This window comes from Candida jiufengensis, assembly GCF_024610255.1.
Source record: "Candida jiufengensis strain CBS 10846 chromosome Unknown scaffold8, whole genome shotgun sequence".
Lineage (NCBI taxonomy): Eukaryota > Fungi > Ascomycota > Pichiomycetes > Serinales > Debaryomycetaceae > Lodderomyces > Lodderomyces jiufengensis.
This window is the reverse complement of record NW_026261555.1, coordinates 553,397-572,252: the sequence shown is the minus strand read 5'-3', so window position 1 is coordinate 572,252 and position 18,856 is coordinate 553,397. Positions and strand designations below refer to the sequence as shown.

General features: G+C 24.0%; 1 protein-coding gene across 1 annotated transcript; it reads right to left on the bottom strand. All coding sequences in view use genetic code 12, as the record gives it.

The window, feature by feature from the left end:
* Positions 1–924: 924 nt before the first annotated feature.
* On the bottom strand, positions 925–1,464 carry KGF54_000543 (uncharacterized protein; the record flags this gene model as incomplete). The annotated part of the gene is made up of 1 exon (XM_051766224.1): positions 925–1,464. One exon carries the CDS (start codon positions 1,462–1,464, stop codon positions 925–927), a length of 540 nt encoding a protein of 179 aa, XP_051622532.1.
* Positions 1,465–18,856: the final 17,392 nt, after the last annotated feature.

The window sequence follows — 18,856 nt, the reverse complement described above, 5'->3', positions numbered from 1 at the left end:
GAAATAATTTGTTAATGAATGTATAGAGTCATAGTAAGTCAATAAATTAAACGTTTAACAATTATTAAGTAATAAAATTAATTTGATGTGAAACGATTGAAACGATTGAAACAAAATAACAATATTATCAAAAATATTATAACCATATTAAATAAATAAATCTAGGGGTGCATTTACGAATCATAATAATAATAATAATAATTAGTATATTAATAAACAATAGTTATAAAGAATTTCTTTTGAATGATCTGATTCTGAAACTTGTATATATGTATGTATGTTTCAGTTCTAATTCTAATTGGCTTCGATTCGAGGTATAAAATATACTTACTTGATAATAAAAGTGGTATCAACTATGATCTACCCAATTGTATAACAAAATAAAGGTTTTACTTACTCAAGAAATAATAATTGTTATTTTCTATTAATAGAATTTTTGCAACCAAAATTTTTCTAATACTAATTTGACTTTACAACAACCTTTTTATTTTATTTTATTTTATTTCTCCACTTTTTCAATTTTATTTATAAGTTTAAATTAATTTACAACCAATATTTTATATTTTGTCAGAGATCAAACTCAAATGTGGTTACGTTATTTATTTTCATTCTCTTTAGTAGTTTCAGTCAAAATAGACAAGATTTCATAGCCCTCAAAGTAATATCGTATTTTATAATGATTCTGAACTATTAAGTTTCAATTATATTATATTATTATTTATTATTTATTAAGGTATATATTTAAAGTTTGAAAAAACAGTAAACTAAAACAAATTAAACATCAGTTTCAAATTAAAAACTAACTATAGAATAGAAAAAAAAAGATGGGTAACACAGACAAATAATAATGATGATCCAACAATCAAGTAAACATTTCTCTTTAAAATGTAAAAAAATAATAAGTTAAACATTAATTGATTATATTTAAGCTTTTGCAACAACTGGTTTTTTAAATTTTGCATAAACCTTTTTGAAAAAATCAAACAATTTTTTATTTGATGATGATTTAGATTTAGTAACAATTGGTTCACCTTCTTCTCCTTCAGCTGGTATTTCAGCTTGTTCTTCACCTGTTGCAGCTTCAACTTCAGTGACATCAGCAGTTGGTGTAGTAATAACTTCATCTGTTGGTTCTACAGTCGTTGGTTCAACTTCTTCAATTTCAGATTTTTTAACAACAACTGGAGTTTCAACATCTACTGGTGCTTCTTCTGTAACTAATGGTTCTTCTTTGTTGGTGGTAGCTACAATTGGTTCTGTACTTGGTTCTTCAGTAGTTTTTGCAACTTCTTCTGTGGCTGTGGTAGTTTCTGGTACTGCTGCTGCATCTTCTGTTGTAGTTGGTTCTGCTCCTTCAACTGGTTCAACTTGATCAACTTCTTCTTGTGGTTGTTTCTCTAATGATTCTTTTGATTCTGAAGTAAATACTTTTGATACTCTTTTTAATTTATCTTTAATAGCCATTTTTATAATATATATTTATATGTTATAATTTAATTTTATTTATAAAAAATCTTAAGGTGGTAATTTAATATATAATTATATTTCTATAATTTTCTTAATTGAATGATCTCTTTAAATTAAATGAATGAAAAAAACACTTTAATTAAATAAATGAAGTAAGTATAAGAAAACAATATTATGTATCATCAAAAAATTTAATTAAAGGGAAATCTATTCAATTATTTATATACTGTTGTTTTAAAATTCTATTTAAAATTTTTTTAAGGAAAGTTAAATGATTTAAAAAAAATATTACAAAACAAAAACAAAATAATAAAATAATAAAATAAATAAAGGATGTGCGTGATACTATTAAATTTTTGTATAAATAAAAAAGAAAATAAAGTTTAAAAATTATTACAATTTAAAAAGATAAGGGATATAATTTGTCTAGTCGACAATACATAAGACTTATTCTCATTCATTATTTTGACAAGTGGACAACTTATTAACTCATTAAATTTAAATTTTAATGAATTGTGGACCAAATAAATTAAATGAACTTATTCTAAAAAATTGTACTAGAAAAAAAAAAAAGTATTCGTGTAACAAAAAGTTATTAATAATAAAATTATACGTCAAAATTAAATATAATAAGTCTGGAAATAAATTTAAATATAATTTGTTTCGTGTAAAGTTCGTTTCTTTAAAAAATATTCTATTAATAGATCATTCCTTTCATTTTATTGTGGTATATTATCTCTTTGAACTAAAATGAGTTTTAGTACTTTTAAATTTGAAAAAAAAGATCGACTAAATATAATAAATTAATTTATTCATAATAATATAAAACATGTTTACCAAAATGAAATTACAATAATAATAATTATGTAAGCTATTCTACAAAATCATTTACTTCTCAAAATTAAAAGTTTTAATAGATACTCTACTTTCCAACCTAATTATTTTAATACTACACATGTTTTTCAGACAGTAGGATTATTTAAACAATAGTTGTCATTAGTGTACAGTATACTTTATAGTTTCAATAGAGCTCAAATATGAATGATCATTAAAATTTTTGATTTTTTCCTAGTTTGGTTATTCGATTTGTTGATATTTAAAAAGGCTATAGCTTAAATTTTATATGGCTTTTTATAATGAACCTTAAATTTTATTATACGGCTGAAATTAATGTATTTTATATTTTATTACACAAACTCTAATTATTTTTTATTTGTTGTTTTAATTGTCTTACGATAATAATATAATAAGTTTATTGGTAAATTATATACAGTATTTAATATATTATTATAAATATTAATATAATTGAAAATAAAAATAAATCATATGAAAACTTAAAGAATTATACATACGAAAATTTTATCGTTTCTTAAATATTCAAGTCTAGGTTAGAAATTCTCAATTTTATCAAATACTTTTATCAACTTTTATAACTCTCAATACTTTTAACTGTAACAAATTCTATAAATCATTAAATGTAATTAAATCTTAAATTCATGACATTCACGAATAAAATATTTTCAATTTATTTAATTTTTCTCTTCCATTAAATTCCATTATTTCACAATTTTCTAAGTTTTACTTTGTTACTATCATTATTACAGATTTATTTCTTATATTTATATAAGAAAATACTAAATATTTTACCATGTTACAATTTGATCTACTTTAAAATGCAGTTGAATATACATTTAAATACAAGTCATTTCTACAGTTTAACATGATTAAACATCTTTTGAATAATTATTTTGTTTATGAGAGGATCTTTTTTCTATTTCATTCTTTATTGTATATGTACTGTACTTCATTATTGACTGAGTTACAAAACTTATTTGTGAAACATTGTTTTTAAGTGGATATTTAAATTCCCGGATAAATTTTATAAAATTGATATTGCCGTGTATTATAATTATAGACTGTGTTTTTGATTTTTCGTATTATAAATGTGTCAAAATATCGACATATTAATAATAATTATTTTTGTACTATTTTAGCAACAAAATCAAATAAGGACTTTACAATAAATGAATTTTTTAATATTCAAGTTATATAATTATATACAGATACTTCATAACTCAATCAAACTTCACATTTTCTAATATCATAGTGCTCTTTTTCTTGATCCAATTGGTTTTCTCCCATTCAATTCTAAATCTATTACCACATCGTTCATCAATATGAAGTTCGTCATCTTCATTTGTGTCAATATAACTTTTTAAGTATAATATTAACTTCAAAATGTTAAAAATATTAATTACTATAATTTTAAGAAGATTCATTGCCAGCGAATGTAGTATCTCTACGATGATTCAATTAGAAATCTTGAACTTGAATTTTTTGAAAGTAAGTTAGATGTGTATTCTGATTCAAAGACCCCGGAATGAAATCTTTTATAACTATACCAAAAGAGAAATCTAATAACCTGCAAAATGAAGTTAAAGTATCAAGTACATTCTTTCAATTCTTCCAAACATACATCAATATGTATTGATAAACATACAATATCTCTGAAAATCAGTTAAAGTTGGTACACTACAGTATATTATATGTTAGGTATTTCAGACAGTTTATAAGACTTTATAGTTTCTAAAGGTTTTGGATAATTTGTTCTCATAAAATGATCTTAAATTAAAATCTTAAGTTGAACTAATTAATTGGGCTTTACAAATGTGAAATTCTTACAAATGTATTACTTGAGATACCATTAATCATCATATTGAATCAACATGTAAAAACATACACTTTTAACTTTTTCAAAGAGATAAAAACTCTACTACTAATAAAACAATTTAAAAAATACAATAATACAAGTTACATATATTAAAGATACATACTTTTAATGACTATACATTTTGATGAAAGTTTTCAACTTTACACTGCAAAACTCATAAAAATGTGCTCCTTGTATACTCAGTATGTGTAATATCCATAGAATGTTTCGTTAAAGATACATTATTTCACTAATCAAAAATCAAAAAAGAATCAATGAAAAAGATTCAAAATCAAGTCAAGCATTTAACGCAATCACTAAAATTTTGGTATCTTGTTCTCCTCTATTTGAACATTTCTTAAATTGAATTTCTCTGATAAATATAATTTGAAGTCCTAAATGATAAAGGTAATCAATTGACCAATATTCAGAATCAACAATAAATGATTAATGAACTAATATCCAATATGATATCATCGACGATCTAGGGAACATCATTGAAAAAAATACTGACATTGATTTAATTTTGTAGATGATGAATAAATCAATTTTGTTTTATTTTATATTTTAGCGGATTATATCTCACTTTTATACTAATTTTTTAATTTTTTTTTGTTATGTTTAATTAGAATTTATTTGGCTGCGAAAAATTTAAGTAGTGTATCGACTAATAACTAAATAAACAAACGCAATAAAACATATTAACATCTTAAAATTAAAAACTGATGTTTCCTTTGAATTGAAATATTAAGAATCCTTAAGTTGGAGTCTTGATTGACTTTCAGGTTATCTCTAGTACGCAGCTGGATGTAAAAGATTAATAGTATTTTTATGATTTCATCCATTCAAATAGATAAGTTCTACACATTTTAAATTGTTAAAATAATACACTAATACAAAGTTACATATATTAAAAAAGTAAACCTAGTTGACATACATACCTTTATATTTTAATTTTTAACAACAACAATAAATTTGAGCGCAACGTTAAAATTATTTTCATCCGAGTAGTCATCGAAGCCCCTTGACGTCTCTACAAAAAAAGATCCCACAATTTGAACATCAATGGTCTAAAATTCACAATTGTATCAGCATTTCTAACTTTATCGAAGATAACCAATAATCAAGAATTCAAAAAAAGTTCATTGTGAAAAAAATCAAATTCAAATTATGTCAAACTATTCAAGTGGGTACTTGAATTTGTGACATCCTTCTTTGATAATTTCCAACTTTAAATTTTTTTTAACTCTAACTTTTGAAGTCCTAAATGAAAAAGGTAAACCAATTGACCCAAATTCAGATTCAACAAGAAATGATTATTCACGATTTCTTTCATTAAACATTTTAAAAAAGAATTAGAAATATCAAGCTATGTGAAGACTAAAAAAAGAAAAAGAACTCTTAAAAGATTTTTTTGTAAAGAATTTGTCTCGTTTTTATATTAATTATTTAATTTTTCTGTTATGCACTATTTGTAGTAGTAAATTATTGGTTGCGAAAATTTAATATCAGACAAAGTATTGTAATTATTAACAGTATATAAGAGTAGTTTGTCATATGTACGTCAGGTTTGTAAGCAGATCTTTCTTTAGTACCAACTACTATTTACGAATTATAATTCATTCTGGAATTAATTGTGAGAGTTGAATCATTTTCACCATGAGAGAAATTGAAGAACTTTTATAATATATCAAAAATATATTAAAAGAATCCAATTAGTATAACTTCATAATCCATTGCAATCTCAATCTCATGAGAATTTTTTCTGAACTCTTTGCTTTTATCGGTAAAGTTTTTCATAAACATAGATACATTAAAACTTAATTTTATCCTGTCTAGTCTATTTTATTTTGATAAAATTTTAAAAACTGTTTCATATTCAAACTTTAACCGCACCCAATAACAAACACCTAACTTGCTGCAAATTATTCACCAATTTATCAACATATAATATTTGACTTTCTTCTAACTATCATAAGGAAAAACGTTGAATTTTATCTAATATGAATAAATTATTTATCCATATGAACTATAATTCCATGATTCTTTACAACACAAATATTGCGAATGATTAATCGAAAGTTGAAACCAATAAAAAATTTTTGTTAAGGAATACCTATCAACCTTTATATCTTGAATCATAATCTTACTATCATATCCATAATTTTCTTTATCTTTTGTAGATTATTTTCAAATATTCTTCACTCACGTCATTAAACGAAAACGGCAAATCTGATTTGTTTCATAAAGTTGCTCATGCTAATAACGGAAGTAATAATGGACTTCTGATACGTATACCAATTGACTTTTTGAAAATATAATATTGAAAATCTTGTATTTAATCAATTGAAGGAGTTCAACTTCAACTTTGGTTGTTTTAGTATCCTAGTCGGTGCCGATACTACTGATTTGGTTGATCTTTCAAACTTTTTAAATGGTAGTTTATTTACTGAAATATATTTCAAAATAAAAGTATTACATTAAATTGTATAAATTTTGGAATTTTATTAGGTGGTAAACTTTAAAACTAAGATAAATTTTTGGCAACCAAATTTGCAAAAAAAGGAGTTGAAAAAAGCTACTATATTTTACAACGTAAAACAAAGAATCGAATAAGCAGATATTTGATTCTATTTTGATTCTCCTTCGTAATGAAATGTTAAGAATCTTTGGATTGGGGGTTTAATTCAACTGTAGATAAACTCTAGTACGCAGTTGGATGTAAATCACTATTATTATCTTTATGAATTTAATCCATTCAAATAGATAATTTCTACAAAGTGTAAACTGTTAAAACAATACACTAATACAAAGTTACATATATTAAAAAAGTAAACCTAGTTGACATACATACCTTTAAGTTTAAAAGGACACCATTGAAATATTCAACTTGATCATCTCAATCGAATNGATTAAAAAAAAAAAAAAAAAATGAACTAATATCGTTAGCACTGATAACTTTATCCCAGAAAATCAATAATCAAGAATTCAAAAAAACTTCACTGTGAAAAAACTCAAATTCGGATTATGTCAAACTATTCAAGTGGGTACCAGAATTTGTGACATCTTTTTATTCTTTTGATAATTTCCAATCTTGAAATATTTTTCAACTCTAACTCTTGAAGTTCTAAATTAAAAAGGTGAACCAATTGACCCCAATTCAGATTCAACAAGAAATGATTATTCACAGTGTCTTAGATTACAACCACAATTAAAAAAATATTTTAAAAACGCAAAAAACATGCTTGAAGAATAAAAAAAAAAGAATGAACCCTTAAAGATTTTTTTTAAAGAATTTGTCTCGTTTTTATATTAGAAATTATTTAAATTTTCTGTAATGCACAATTTTAAATAGTACACTTAGTGGCTGCGAAAATTCAATATCAGACAAAGTATTGTAATTATTAACAATATATAAAAGTAGTCTATTATACTTACATCAAATTTTTCAGTAAAATTCTTTTTTTAATTACGTTTTAAATTGCTGAGTTCAAGCTCGTTTTGGACTTATTAATGAGAGTGGAATCATATTCACCATGAGAGAAATTGAATAATTTTTGTAATATATGAAAAAACGATTGAAAGTATTTAGAAATTAAATTAACCTCATGATCCATTACAACTCTATGATAATTTTTTCCAAACTCTTTACTTTCATCAATGAAAATTTTTCGTAAACATCAATACATTAAAACTTAATCTTAATCCAATTCTATCTTGTCTTTTTCGTTCTGATTCAATTTTCAGAAACTGTTTCATATTCAATATTACCCGCACCCAATAACGAATACTTAACTTGAGGTAAACTATTCACTAACTTATCAACTTCCGATATTTCAGTTTGTTCTAAAAAATATAAAGAAAAATTTTGAATTTGATCTATTATGAATAATATTATTTATCCGTATAAATTATAACTCCATTACTCTTTACAACACCAATCTTTAGGAGGATTAATCAAAAGTTGAAACCAATGATAAATTTATTGTAAGTCATATCCATTAACCTCTAGAGTTTTGATCATTATCTCACTATCATTCCCGTAACTTTCTTTATCTTTTGAAATTATGTTTAAATATTCTTCACTCACCTCATTAAATGAAAACTGTAAATCCAATTTGATTGATAAAGCTGCTCATAGTTATGATGAAAGTAACAATAGACTTCAGATTCATATATCAATTGGTTTCTTGGAAATATAATGTTCGATACGCAATAGAATTCTTCTTCTTAATTTAGCTGGTGAAGTTTCATATTCAATTTTATTTGTTTTAGTATCCTTCAATCCTTAATTATTTTGCGCCGAATTAGCTAAACTCGTTGATTTCTTAGATGATACTTCTATTTACTGAGTTGATTTTAAATAAAATTAATACATTAAATGTGTAAGTTCTCGAAATTTATTAGGCAGTAAACTTTAAACTATGATAAATTTTTGGCAACCAAATTTTTGAAAAAAAGGAGTTAAAGAATGCTACGATAATATTCAATGTGAAATAAAGGATTCAATGAGCAAGATTCTGATTTTATTTGTTCATATAATTTCGATGGCTGAAGGTGGACTAATTATTTGAGCTTTACAAACTCGAAATCTAAACAATAAACTACATAAGATACCACTAACCATCATACAAGTTCAACATGTAAAAATGTGTACTATTTACTTTTTCAAAGAAATAAAAACTCTACAACTATTAAAAACAATTTAAAAAATACAATAATACAAGTTACATATATTAAAGATACATACTTTCAATGATTATTCAACTTTATGACACTTTTGAGCTTAACCCAGTAAAGGTAAAAAAAAAAAAGGACATATAACATATTTGAGTCATCAGAATAGAATGTTTAGTTAAAGATACATTATTTCATTAATCAAAAATCAAAAAAAAAAAGATATCAATGAAAAAGGTTCAAAATCAAGTCAAGCATCTAACGCAATTACCAAAATTTTGTTTTTTTTTGGTTTTCCTTTATTTGAACGTTTTCTAAAAATAAATTCCTCTGATAATTAATTTGAAGTCCTAAATGATAAGGTAATCAATTGACCAATATTTAGATTCAACAATAAATGAATAATGAAATAAGCATCGATTCGACTTATCTGTAGAATCATCAATCCATTTGTCTTCAATGGTATCAACAATAAAAACTTTAATGAAAATTGATAAATCAATTTTACTTAATTTTTTTTTTAGCGGATTAAATCTCATTTTTATATTAATTTTTTGAGTCTTTTTTGATATGTTACTAGCTAAAATAATTTTGGCTGCGAATTAGTTTAAGTAGTGTATCGACTAATAATTAAATAACTAAACACAAACACATTCAAACATTTTAATATCTTAGAAACAGTATCGGTTGTTTATTTTTCTTGAGATTAAAAAATTAAGAACCCTTGGATTGGGGATTTGATTAGACTTTAGGTAGATAAACTCTAGTACGCAATGGGATGTAAAACTTTATTATTATTTTCATAAAATCCCTCCATTCAAATAGATAAGTTCTACACATTTTAAATTGTTAAAATAATACACTAATACAAAGTTACATATATTAAAAAAGTAAAAGTAGTTGACATACATACCTCTAATATATTTAATTTTTAACAACAACAATAAATTTGAGCGCAACGTTGAAATTATTTTCATCCGAGTAGTCATCAAAGCCCCTTGACGTCTATACAAAAAAAGAATCCCAACAATTTGAACATCAATGGTTTAAAATTTACAATTTTATCAGCATTTCTAACTTTATCGAATATAATCAATAATCAAGAATTCAAAAAAAGTTCATTGGGAAAAAACTCAAATTCAACTTATGTCAAACCATTCAAGTTAGCACCAAAATTTGTGACATCTTTTTTTTCATTTTGATAATTTCCAATTTTGAACTACTTTTTTAACTCTAGTTCTTGAAGTCCTAAATAAAAAAGGTAAACCAATTGACCCAAATTCAGATTCGACAAGAAATGATTATTCACGATTTCTTTCATAAAACATTTTAAAAGAAGAATTAATGATATCAATTGTGTGTAATAAAAAAGAATGAACCCTTAAAGATTTTTTTGAAGAATTTGTCTCGTTTTTATATTCTAATTATTTAATTTTTCTGTTATGCACACTTTTGAACAGTAAACTTAGTGGCTGCGAAAAATTAATATTAGACAAAGTATTGTAATTATTAACAACATATGAAAGTAGTTTGTCAAATGTACATCAGATTTTGTGAGCAAACCGTTTCTCGATTTCGACTACTACTTACGATTTCAAACAAATTTTTAGACTGTTAGTGAGGGTAGGATCATTCTCATCATGAGAGAAATTGAAGAAATTTTTATTATATTTAAAAAACGATTAAAAGTATCTAGAACTCAGAATAACCTCATAATCCATTGCAACTTTATGATAGTTCTTTCTAAACTCTTTACTTTCATCAATAAAATTGTTCAAAAATATATACATTAAAACTTAGTCCAATCTCATCTAAATTTCGATAAATTTGCAAAAACTGTTTCATATTCAGCTATAACCGCACCCAATAATAAATACATAATACATAATCAGGTAAGTCATTCATTAATATATCAATTGAAGATATCTCCTAAATAACATAAAAAAAATTGTTGAATTTGATCCAATATGAACAAAATACTCATCCATATAAATTATAGTTTCATGATTCTATACAACACCAAATTTGAGAAGGACTAATCAAAAGTCGAAACCAATGAATAAATTTATAGTAAGGAATAACTGTTAACCTCTTAATTTTTAATCATTATCTTACTACCATATCCATGATTTTCTTTATTTTTTGGAACTGTTTTTAAATTTTCTTCACTCACTTCATCAAACGAAAATAGTAAATTCAATTTGTTTGATGAAGTAGCTCATGCTTATGATGAAAGTAATAAGAAATATTCGATGCATATATCAGTTAATTCTATGAAATTATAGTGTTCGATATTTTATTAATTTCTTATTTTTAAATTAATTAATGAAAGTTTAACTTCAATGTTTGGCTGATTTAAAATTCTTCAGTATTTGGTGCTAATACTGCTGATACTGCTGATTTGGTTAATTCCTTAAAATTCTTGAATGGTACATCTATTTACTAATGTATATTTAAAATAAAAATGTGGAAAAAATTTATTAGGTGGTAAATTTTAAACTATGATAAGTTTTTGGCAACCAAATTTATGAAAGAGGAACTTGAAAATTGCTACGGTATTATTCAATGATAAATAAAGAATTGAACAACCAAAATATTTGATTTGGTTTGCTCATATAATTTTGATGGTTGAGGTAGACCAACTAATTGAGCTTTACAAATGTGGAATTCTTACAAATAAACTACATGAAATACCATTAATCATCATATAAAATCAACATGTAAAAACATACACTTTTAACTTTTTCAAAGAGATAAAATCTCTACTAATTTTAAAACAATCTAAAAATTACAATAATACAAGTTACATCTATTAACTATACATACTTTTAATGATAATTCAGTTTGATGAAAGTTTCAACTTAACCCTGTAAAAGTAAAAAATACCACTCCTTATACTCCGTATGCGTTATCTCCATAGAATGTTTTGTTAAAAATACATTATTTCATTAATCAAAAATCAAAAAAAAGATATCAATGAAAAAGATTCAAAATCAAGTCAAACATCTAACGCAATTCCTAAATTTTGCTTTTTGTTCTCCTCTATTTGAGCATTTCTTAAAAATAAATTTCTCTGATAATTAATTTGAACCTGAATGATAAGGTAATCAATTGACCAATATTTAGATTCAACAATAACTGATTAATGAACTAATATCCAATTAATATCATCGACTTTTTAGGTACCATTGAATAAGTACGGATATTGATTTAATTTTGTAGATGACAAATAAATCAATTCTTTTTTATTTCTTTTTAGCGGATTATATCTCACTTTTATACTAATTTTTTAATTTTTTTTGTTATGTTTAAATTAATCTAACTTAAATTAATTTGGCTGCGAAAAATTTAAGTAGTGTACAGACTAATAATTCATAAGTAACCAAACACAATAAAACATATTAAAATTTTAGTGATAATATCTGAACTTTGAAACTCTTCTAGATTGAAAAATTAATAACCCATGAGCTGGGGATTTGATTAAACTTTAGGTAATCCCTAGTACGCAGTAGGATGTAAAAGATTGATAGTATTTTTATGATTTCATTCATTCAAAAAGACATATTCTACAAAATTTAAACTGTTCAAACAATACACTAATACAAAGTTACATACATTAAAAAAGTAAAATTAATTGACATACATACCTTTAAGTTTAACCGTTAACCCATTAACCACAACATAAATATACTGTTTGATCATCACAATAGAATGCTTCATACTCAATTTTTAAAAGAAATTATAAATCTTTGTCCATGTACTAAAATTCCCCACCAGTCTCAGCAATGATAACTTTATCCAAGATAGTTAATAATCAAGAATTTAAAAAATCTTCATTGAGAAAAAAATCAAATTCAAATTATGCCACACTATTCAAGTGGGTACTTGAATTGTGACATCCTTGTTTGATAATTTCCAACTTTAAATTTTTTTTTAACTCTAGCTCTTGAAGTCCTAAATGAAAAAAGTAAACCAATTGACCCAAATTCAGATTCAACAAGAAATGATTATTCAAAGTGTCCATGATGCAAAACTTTCGTATAAAAGTCGAAGAATCATTCGAGAACATTATCGAGGAATGTAAAGAATAGAAAAAGAATAAACCCCAAAAATTTTTTTAAAGAATTTGTCTCGTATTTATATTAAAATTTTTTTTTTTATTCTAAATTATGACAAATTTTTGGCAACCAAATTTACAAAAATAGTAGTTGAAAAATGCTACGATGATATTTAATGATAGATAAAAAATTGAATAAGTAAAGTAATTGATTGTATCTGTTCATGTGAATTCGATGGTTGAGGTGGACCAACTATTTGAGCTGTACAAATGTAAAATCCTAACTATAAAATATTATGTAAAATACAAGTAACCAACTTATATTCACGAAATCTACAACAACAAGTAAAAGCATAAACTATTTACTTTTCAAAGAAATGAAGACTCTACTACCTCTAAAACATTTAAAAAATTACAATAATACAAGTTACATATATTCACTATACTATTCAATACTTTCTTTAAAAAATTTAAACAAGAAATATAGAAAGATATATACACCCACCCATTCGTGATTCCGTTACAATTTCATTATTTCAATAATCAATATTAAAAATGGGAATCAATGTAAAAAATTCAAAATCAAGTCAAACATCTAACGCAGTTAATAAAATTTTGTTTTATTGTTTTTCTTTATTTAAATTTTTTAATTGATATCCTTTTTAAATATAAATTGAAGCCTAAATAATAAGGTAATCAATTGACCAATATTCAGATTCAACAATAAATGATTAATGAAATAAGAATCAATATGATCCCAGCGACCAACCTAAGAAAATTTGTCAACAATAATAAAGCAAACAACAAAGGGAATGAAAAAAAATATTTAGCAGAAATTAAATCAATGTTTCTTGCTGCATTTTTTTTTCTTTTGCGGATTATGTCTCATTTTTATATTAATTTTTTTCAAGTTTTTTATAATATATTATGTAAATTAATCTAGCTAATAAAATTAATTTGGCTGCGAATAAGTTTAAGTAGTGTATCTACTAATAATTGGACTATCAAACACATTTTAGAAATAATATACATTGTTTAATTCTCCTTTAAATTGAATTATTAAATACCCTTTAATTGGGATATCGATTGAACTTTAAGTAATCCCTAGTTTGCAATTGGATGTAAAGCTTTAATAGTACTTTTATAATATTTAACCATTTAAAAAGATATACTCTACAAAATTTTAACTGTTAAAACAATACACTGATACAAAGTTACATATATTAAAAAAATAAAACTAGTTGACATACATACCTTTAAACTTAATTGAAGATAAATTATGATACTCCCATGCTAGAGTAATTTTTGCATTTGACTTTCTATCATTTTCGAAACATCTCGATTAATTTCAAGTAATAGAAAAACAAATCAATGAAAAAAATTCATAAAGGTATGTTTTAATCTTTTTAGTAAACTAATTCAATTTATCATTAATTTGAATAATTTCCAAAATTGATATTTTTTTCTATTTCAACTCTTGAAGTCTAAAATTAAGGGTAAATAATGACCTCCATTCAAATGCAACAAGAGCAATAATTGATGTTCGTTAATTTACGTTTGTCTTTCAGAAATTTTTATCGAGCCTTGCTGTTGTGAAGTAAGAAAATAAAAAAAGAATAAATCTTTATTTTAGAATTTTTTTCTGAAAGTTATCGCCTTTCATTTGCAATAATTTTTCCTGTTTTTTTGATATGTTTTACAAAATTAATTAGGCTGCAAAAATTTTAGTTTTGTATAATATAAGGTAGTGCACTAAACATTAGTTTATAAATATACAGTAAATTACTATATTCTTTGTTAAAATCAGAAAGGGAAATTTGACAATTCTTCTAAATCATAAATTAGAATCAGTAGAGACCTTTTATAGTGTTTAGAAAGAAGCAATACGAAAGTAAGTTCTCTCTATTTCTCAGCTATTGAAATGAAATGATCAGTTTTACAAAATATTACATGTGAAAAATACATTCATACACAATTACATTTATTAACTATATACCTCTAATTTCGAAAAAAAATTAACTCAACAGCCAAAAATATACAATGAAAATAATGCGTAAACACCTGTATTTGGAAACGGTATCGAAATATTCAATAATCAAGCATTTAAAAAATCTTCATTGAAAAATTATGTCAAACTGTTCAAGTGGAAACTAGAATTTGTGACATCTTTCTTTGATAATTTTTTGAAAATTCTTTTAAATCTAGCTCTTGAAATCCCAAATTATAAAGGTAAACCGATTGACCCAAATTCAGACTCAACAAGAAATGATTATTCAAAATACCGTGGTTTTCAAAATTTTGTAACAAACCTGGCAAATATATCAAAATTACTACTAAAATATGTGGAGAATAAAGAAAAAAAAAGAACTCCCCAAGAATTTTTATAAAGAATTCTCGTATTTATATTAATAATTTTTTATTTTTTATTTTAAACTATAATCAATTTTTGGCAACCAAATTTACAAAAATAGGAGTTGAAAAATGCTACGATGATATTCAATGATAGATAAAAAATTGAATAAGTAAAGTATTTGATTGTATCTGTTCATGTGATTTCGATGGTTGAGGTGAAGCAACTACTTGAGCTTTATAAATGTGAAATCCTAACAATAAAATATTATATAAAATACAAGTAACCAACATATACCACGACTTTTACAACAATATGTAAAAGCATACACTATCCTTTTTTCAAAGAAATAAAAACTCTACTACTTCTAAAACATTTAAAAAATTACAATAATACAAGTTACATATATTCACTATACATACTTTTAATGATAATTCAATACCATCATCAAAAAATATCAACTAGAAATATCGAAATATGTATACACTCACCCATTTTAAGTTCCGTAACAATTTCATTATTTCAATAACCAAAAATTTGAAAAAAAAAGAATCAATAAAAAAAGATTCAAAATCAAGTCAAACAACTAACGCAGTTAATGAAATTTGTTCTTTTGTTCTCCTTTTTTTTGAAAATTTTCCAAAAACAAATTCCTCTTTTAAATTTAAAATTGAAGTCCTAAATAATAAGGTATTCAATTGACCAATATTCAGAATCAACAATAAATGATTAATGAAGTAAGAATCATTATGATAATCGATTAAGCCCAAAGAATTAGCTGAGAATCAAATTAAACACAGATGAATACTTGTTTTTACTTTTTTTTTTTGCGGATATTATCTCGTTTTTATATTAATTTTTCTGAGTTTTTTTGATGTGTTTAAATTAATCTAATGAAATTAAATTTGGCTGCGAATAAGATTAAGTAGTGCATCAACTAATAATTAAATAATTAATAATAAATACCTTGAAACATATTAACGTTTTAGACACTTATGTTTAATTCTCCTTTAGATTGAAATATTAAAAACCCTTGAAATGGGGATTTGATCAAACTTTAAATAATCTCTGGTACGCAATAGGACCTAAAACTTTAATAGTATTTTTATAATTTTCATCCATTCAAAGAGATATTTTCTACAATATTTAAACCGTTAAAACAATACAATAATACAAAGTTACATATATTAATAAAGTAAAATTAGTTGACATACATACCTTTAATTATAATGAATTGCAAAATAGCGGACAATTAGCATATAGGATTTGCTTTTCGTATAAACATCTTGATTAATTTCAAGTAATAGAAAAACAAATCAATGAAAAAAAATTCAGAAATGCATGTTTGAATCTCTTTAGTAAAATGATTTAATCTGTCATTAAACTTTGAATAATTTCCAAAATTGATATTTTTTTCTATTTCAACTCTTGAAGTCTTAAATTATGGGTAAATAATGACCTCCATTCAAATGCAACAAGAACGATAATTAATGATTGATGATTTATTAATATCAATAGCAACTTTTGCGTTATTAATAATTATGAAGTAAAAAAAACGAAAAAAATAGTAAAAACATTTTTTTTTTCTAAAATTTTTTCTGAAGGAATTTGCCTCATATTTATGATAATTACTCCAGTTTTTTTTGATATGTTTTACAAATTTAATTAGGCTGCGAAATTTTTAGTTTTGTAGTATAAGGTAGTGCACTAAACATTAATTTATAAATATATAATAAATCACATATTAAATTTAGAGGGCAAAATTTGACTACTCTTCGAAATTATAAATTAGAATCTGTAAAAACACCTTATAGTGTTGAGTGAGCTGTAACATGTAAGTTGATTCTCTTTAATCTTCAACTAATGCAATTCAGAAGATAAGTCTTACAAAATATTAAATATGAACAATACACTCATACAGTATTACATATATTAACTATATACCTCTAATTTCAAACAAAGATCAAAGCTAACTAAACACATGGCAAAGTAATGCTTACTTATTTAAAAATTAATTATAATCAAGAATTAAAAAAATCTTCATTGAGAAAAAAATTCAAATCATGTCAAACTATTCAAGTGGGTACTAAAGTTTGTGACATCTTTTTAATAATTCCCAATGTAATATCTTTTAACTCTAGCTCTTGAAGTCCTAAATGATAAAGGTAAACCAATTGACCCAATTTCAGATTCAACAAGAAATAATTATTCAAAGTATCCATGATGCAAAACTTTCGTATAAAAGTGGAAGAATCGTTCGAGAAATTTATCGAAGAATGTGAAGAATAGAAAAAGAATAAACCCCCCAAAAAATTTTTTTAAAGAATTTGTCTCGTTTTTATATTAATAACTTTTTTTTTTATATTAAACTATGATGATTTTTTGGCAACCAAATTTACAAAAAAAGGAGTTGAACAATGCTACGATAATTAAATGATTTATAAAAAATTTAATAAGTAAAGTATTTGATTGTATCTGTTCATGTGATTTCGATGGTTGAGGTGGACCTACTATTTGAGCTGTACAAATGTGAAATCCTAACAATAAAATATTATGTCAAATACAAGTAACCAACTTATAAAATCAAGAAATGTACAACAACATGTAAAAGCATAAACTATTTACTTTTCAAAGAAATGACTACTCTACTACTTCTAAAATATTTAAAAAATTACAATAATACAAGTTACATATATTCACTACATACTTCTCGTGATAATTCAAATAGATACCTATTTCAAAAATTTGGTACAAAAAACTAGAAAACAAATCTGATACTCACGAATTCCTAATTATGTCACAAGTTCGTTATTTCAGTAATCAAAAAATTAAAAAAAGTAGTCAATGAAAAAGATTCAAAATCAAACCAAACATCTAACGCAATTACTAAAATTTTGATTTTTTGTTCTGCTTTATTTGAAAATTTTCCAAAGAATGAATTCCTCTTTTAAATTTAAAATTGAAGTCCTAAATAAAAAGGTAATCGATTGACCAATATTCAGATCCAACAATAAATGATTAATGAAGTAAGAATAAATATAATAATAGACGAAGCCCAAAGAATAAATTCGAGAATCAACTTATCACAGATGAATACACTTTTTTTTACTTTTTTTTTTTTGGCGGATATTATCTCACTTTTATATTAATTTTTTTGGAAATATTTAATATATTTAAATTGATTTCATTAAAAGCAAATTTGGCTGTGAATAAGTATTAGTAGTGTATCGGCTAATAATTACATAACCAAACAAATTAAACACATTATTATTTTGGAAAATATCTCTGATGTTCGACTCTCCTCTAAATTGATATATTACGAATCCTTGAATTAGAAATTTGATATAGCTTCAAGTAAATTCTAGTACGCAGTGGGATGTAAACATTTTCATTATATTTAAAAATTTTTGTCCGTTCAAATAGATGAATTCTACAAAATTTAAACTAGATAAAACAATACACTAATACAAAATTACATATATTAAAAAATAAAATTAATTGACATACATACCTTTTAATTTAATTTTTGACCACAACAATATGTTTATTGCCTTTAAGATGCTCGTTATCGAAATTCATTTATCTTCACAAAAAA